Source organism: Sinocyclocheilus anshuiensis, unplaced genomic scaffold, assembly GCF_001515605.1.
Source record: "Sinocyclocheilus anshuiensis isolate Anshui unplaced genomic scaffold, SAMN03320099.WGS_v1.1 scaffold2468, whole genome shotgun sequence".
In the NCBI taxonomy this organism is placed as follows: domain Eukaryota; kingdom Metazoa; phylum Chordata; class Actinopteri; order Cypriniformes; family Cyprinidae; genus Sinocyclocheilus; species Sinocyclocheilus anshuiensis.
Window position 1 is genome coordinate 266,052 of NW_015547755.1, and position 5,474 is coordinate 271,525.

At 38.7% G+C, this 5,474-nt stretch overlaps 1 protein-coding gene across 1 annotated transcript in view; it reads right to left on the minus strand.

Moving 5' to 3' along the window:
- Positions 1–3,022: 3,022 nt before the first annotated feature.
- LOC107704499 (uncharacterized) overlaps positions 3,023–5,474 on the minus strand; it is a 42,395-nt gene continuing 39,943 nt past the window's right edge. The window contains exons 6-9 of the mRNA XM_016507435.1: positions 4,246–4,539; positions 3,433–3,726; positions 3,200–3,343; positions 3,023–3,090 (exon numbers count right to left, since the gene is read on the minus strand). Coding sequence (XP_016362921.1) covers positions 3,083–3,090; positions 3,200–3,343; positions 3,433–3,726; positions 4,246–4,539 — 740 coding nt within the window. The 3' untranslated portion in view covers positions 3,023–3,082. The remainder of the gene's footprint in view (positions 3,091–3,199; positions 3,344–3,432; positions 3,727–4,245; positions 4,540–5,474) is intronic.

The window sequence follows — 5,474 nt, forward strand, 5'->3', positions numbered from 1 at the left end:
TGAAGACAGACGCACAGAGAAAAATACTGTAGCAGGCAGATCACTCACTGTTCATGATGCACGAACTATTGGAAGAAAATCCTCAATATTGATTTGGGGGTTTATATGAACGTGTTTCTAATGGGGAACTGACTGTCTTCAGAAAAGTTTACATGGTATTTTCTTTTCATCTCGTCTCTGTATAGATCATGGGCGAGTTCCAAATGGCTTTTTTGCGCCCTTGAAGGGCACTTCGGGAAGGGGACGCCGTTTGTAGGGACGTTCCAAACGAAAGTGAACAACTGAATCCCTTCGCGAAGGGCCCTTCCAGAAGTCCGTTAGCGAAAGGAACATGCGATGGTCACTTCCCGGAAGTGATTTCCATTAGTGATCATGTGATCTTCAGTTAGGAGATCTTGCGACGCTTTTTAAAGCAGAGTTGTGGTTGATTTCGACACAAACTTAAGTAGAATAGGTTAATTAAATTTGTCTTTATTTTAATGTAGGCCTAATACAAAATATTTTTCATCAGAAATATTATTTAAGATGGTAGTGTAAGCAAGTTTAGTTTGAAAAAGCTTAATAGTAAGTAAGACACAATTAGACAATATTTGAATAAAATAATAATAATGAGAAGAAATATAGATTTGCAACAACTGGTGAAGTGCTGAATGCTGCACGCACGCGCAGCATTGTCAAGGTAACATTTGGTCAGTCATTCCCTTCGCCAAGGGATTTCCTAACGCTTATGCGAGACAGTAATGCCCTACACCCTTCAAAGAACACACTTCAAGGGCTCTGCCCTTCGAAGGGAGTAGGGCATAGGGATGCTCACTTCTGTTTGGAATTCGCACGCTTATACGAGACAGTAATGCCCTACACCCTTCAAAGAACACACTTCAAGGGCTCTGCCCTTCGAAGGGAGTAGGGCATAGGGATGCTCCCTTCCGTTTGGAATTCGCCCAGAAGGTTTCTGAAGAGCATTTTTGAAGCATAAAGTGGGCGGAGCGGGCCGTCGCCATCTTGGCAGCGCGTCACCACGAGTCACTCCTGGATAATCGTACATGTGCGAAGAGGCGGGACGTGGGTGGAGCTCGTTGCTGAATCCACGCCCGCCTAGCTCTACGGTGGTGACAGCAGCGGCAATCCACCTGTCACTCAAGTGGCCACGCCATTAATTATGCAGAACTTTAAGGCTTAATATAATTTAAACGGATATGGGGGATCTATGGGATTGACTCCCTGTTGGAGCCAGCCTCTAGCGGTCAGTCGATGAATTGCAGTTTAAGACACTTCCGTGTTGGTTTCAAGAGAGAGACGGGGAGGTTGCCGCTTGCGAAGGATACATCTATGCTGCCTTCAAAAATCTATCAGATGAAGGTATTTCATGAGACAGGAAGTGAAGCTAACTTTGGATTCGGACGTGCCTTGATGCCATCCTACATTGGAATGCGTCCTCCGAAGGCAGCATTTTAGAGCTTTCGGACGCAGCATTTGTCTCTCAAAAGAAAGAATCGATTCTGAACCGCCTTAACGAGACGTCATATTTTCGAATCTTCTGCCTGTTATCTATATACATCACAAGGTAACACATCTGCATAAACCCCGCCTGCCCACGAAATACGAACACTCCGACCTGCCCACAAACACTTCCGCTAGCTAGTGTGTTTACATCAGTTCGAGAAGATGCTGTGTTCTGCGCTGTGAAAGCAAGTTTGTTTTGTTTTCATTGCCGAAAGATGATGATGTGAAGACATCACTTAAAGTACCACAAACAAAGTTTAAATTTACCACTGAGAAACGTCGTGCTTGCGATGGAGTTTCCGGTTGAGCGACTGCATCCGTATCATCCTCGGACTCAGGCTTGAATTGATTAGGTAATACCGATGCCATTTTTGTAAGATTATAGCATCTTTGTTTACATGTAACCCAACATAGCAAAAAAATTATTATGGTAATGGGCGTTTCGTTTCCAACACGCACTGTGTACGAAAAGACCATTCACAAGAGACTTGGCCAGCTGACCAATCAGAGCAGAGTAGGCTTATAGAAGGGAGGAGTTTACAGACCAAGAACTGCTTCGAACAAATCGTTTCGAAATCATTGAAAAACGATTCTAATATTAAACGCATATTCTGAGAAAATGAAAATGTTTTCTGATCTTAGATGCATTTAAACCTGTTATAGGGGACTCCAACACTTTAAAATATCATATGACCTGCTCTTTAAAGACTTAATCGTTGACTGTCGGAGGAAATGCAGCACTGATATGTTGTTTATTTCACTGTGTTCTCAAAGTATATTATAGCTAGATTACCGGTATTATATTATATTAAAACAAAGTATATTATTACTATTATAATGTCTCCTAAATCGGCATTTTCTCAGGATAAAGGAGACACTAGGGGAAGTTGTTGGTTTATTATTGTGGATAGAAAAATAAAAATAAAACTAATGAGCTTAATAATAATGTAAACATTTACAAATGATGTTTTAGTAACCTAAATCATTATATGTGATCCACTGCTGAAACTATTAAACACACAGTTTGTATTCCTCCAGGAGGCGTTAGACATAAAAAAATTTAATATAACATGGAGAGACTCTTGAAGCTCAGAGTGAGAAAACTTTATTGACAAATGCAAGCAGATACCGATGAAAAATAGACAGCAGCAGTAAAGTGAGATCTGTGTGTCTTATCTGAGAAAATATGAACAATAAGTCCTTTCAAACTGGATTTCTGGATAATCTGACACTAAAAATGCAAGGAGAGAGTGCTTATGTTTTATTGTGTTCATGTTCAGCCAGTAGAAGAGTTTCAGTATTAGAGACGTCTGATCTATACAATAATATTCACAACTCTACACTACCTTTAAAAGTGATTTGAGGTGATTTTGAAAGTCCAATCAAATATGAAAGATTAGATTGTAAAAAAAAAAAAAAAAAAAACATTAAAAAGGAAAGCATTTTATATTAACTAATCTAGCATAAGCAATGCAATATTTGATAATCATCAGTATTTATCAAACACTCACATTTACTTTTAAGCGTTAATGAGAGAATATGTTGCTGTTTGTTCTCAAATCATCTTCTAAAGTGGAAATCAGCCACCTAAAATAAACACATACCAGTCTGTGAATGTACAAAACCATTACAAATAAATGAAAATTAATAAATAATAAACTAAATAGTTTTATGAGAAATGACATCAATCATGTACCTGATGTGTGAATCTGTGCTTGATCTTGTTCCGCCCTTCTGGATCTGATGTCATAAACCAGAAGAATGACAGTAGCCACGCCCACCAGAGCAGAGAGGACCAATCGGATCACAGCTTCAGTAGAACCACAACAGTGGACAGAGTCTGAGGAATAAAAACACCAAACTGAGATCAGCTCAGTCAATAAACGTTAATATCAGCGCCGACATCAACTAATATCAGCGCTGCCGTACCTGAACATGTGTGACAGAGTTGAGTGATGTCCAGATGTTGAGTCTGGTTGCTGATAGGATTGTTGAGCACACAGCTGTAGGTGTTTTTATCCTGATATTCCACCTCCAGAAGTAGCGAGAGACTGATGCTGAGATCAGACACACTGATGCTGGACAATAAACTGTTTCCTTTGTACCAGGAGAGAGTCACATGACCCACATTCACCACTGAACACACCAATGAACAATTGTGCTGTGATGATGATGATGATGATGAAGAACAGTCTCTGCTAATGACAGGAACAGGCAGACGAGCTGAAAACATGAGAGAATGAAGATAAGAACAAATCTAATCAACAATCATATTTTCGGTTGTATGTTGAGATCCAGTTTGATTGTCCAGCTTCAGTCTGTCTCTGAATCTCCCGTCAAGAGCATCATCACGAACAGTGAATCTGTTATTAACTGCAATCATTTAAGCTGTTAAATCGTTTTCACTCCCAAACCACCACCAAATCTGATCATCATCTGTTATTTCAGTAAAACCTGAGTTTAGAGTGACTGAATCTCCCTCCAGATTCATCGCTGATATTTCATCTGCATCATCAAACAGACAAAGAGAACAAACAGAAAGAGGGTTTGTCACAGATTAAGACTATTAAATAACATTATGATTGTTTATGAAAGTAACAAGTTTGAAATTTACATTTGAAATTAATAATAATATCATAAAACTATTCAACAGACAAAAAACACAAAATGGTGTGTGGATTAATGTTGTACTTGGAGATTACAATATTAAAATAAAATGGGTGAAACAAATATTTGACTCACCATAAACAACAAGAAGGAAAATAATGCTAATATGGTTGATCTCTACTTCATAATGTCCAGCATGTTCAGTTCTGATGTTTGTGATGGTCAGAGATCCAGTTTGTTTGTCCAGCTTCAGTCTGTCTCTGAATCTCCCGTCAAGAACATCCTCATATACAGTGAATCTGTCGGCCGGTTTATTGATTTCAGCTATTAAAGTGTTTCCAACCCAAAACCACCACTGAATCAGATCACCATTTCTTATTTCAGTAAGACCAGAGTTTAGAGTGACTGAATCTCCCTCCTTCACTGACACTGACTTCAGTACATCTGTATCAGCAAACAATCCTGAAGAACAGAGTTTTTCACAGATTAAAGCTTTAAAATCACTTCATGTTGGTTTGATGAAGCAAAACACTTCATTTTATAAAAATCATTTTATAGTGAATAATATTCTGCAGCAGTACAAAAACAAAATATGATGAATGAAAAGAGAAATAGATTTATATATGGAACAATATTTAAATAAAAAAGACAGTTTTACTTTAATGTTTAACATCACACTAAAACTAATGCTGTTGGTATTTGAGCTTCATAATTGTGTTATATTTAAAGGGGTGGTTCACTGGTTTTTTTCTAGGCTTGATTGTGTTTATGGGGTGCAGTCTAGGATGGGTTAATGCTTCGGTGTAAAAAAAAAAAACACATTATTTTTCACATAATTTACCTTTATTCCACACCACTCTGTCCCTTCTCTGAGAAACGGGCTGATCTTTTCCTGTTTTTTTTAAGCCCCACCCTCAGAAATAGGCGATGGCTCTGATTGGTTTGCTAGCCCAGTGTGTGATTGGCTAAACCGCCTCTAGTGTGCATCTAAACGTCCCGCCCCTCACCTCAGAGACATGTGCTCCAGTTGTATTGTAAACAACGGCGTCATTAATATCGCTTATTAGTTTGAGCCCGATTGAGAAGCAGAGGATATTATTGAAGAGGATCGTGCAGAACCTGTGCAAGCACGGCTTTTAATGGTAGGCCTATGTTTTTTGTTTGTTGTTGTCTCATACTTTTAGATATGCTGTTCTTCGTAAATGCTACTGCTTATGTTAGCTATTAATATACGGTTTTATTCTGATTAAAGCTTTAATACAGTACGGCAACCGCGTAAAGTGTATAAAAGTGTATAATTGGAACAGTTCATTGTTGGAGCTGAGCTGGGTGATCTGAATGAGAGAGAGAGAGAGAGAGAGAGA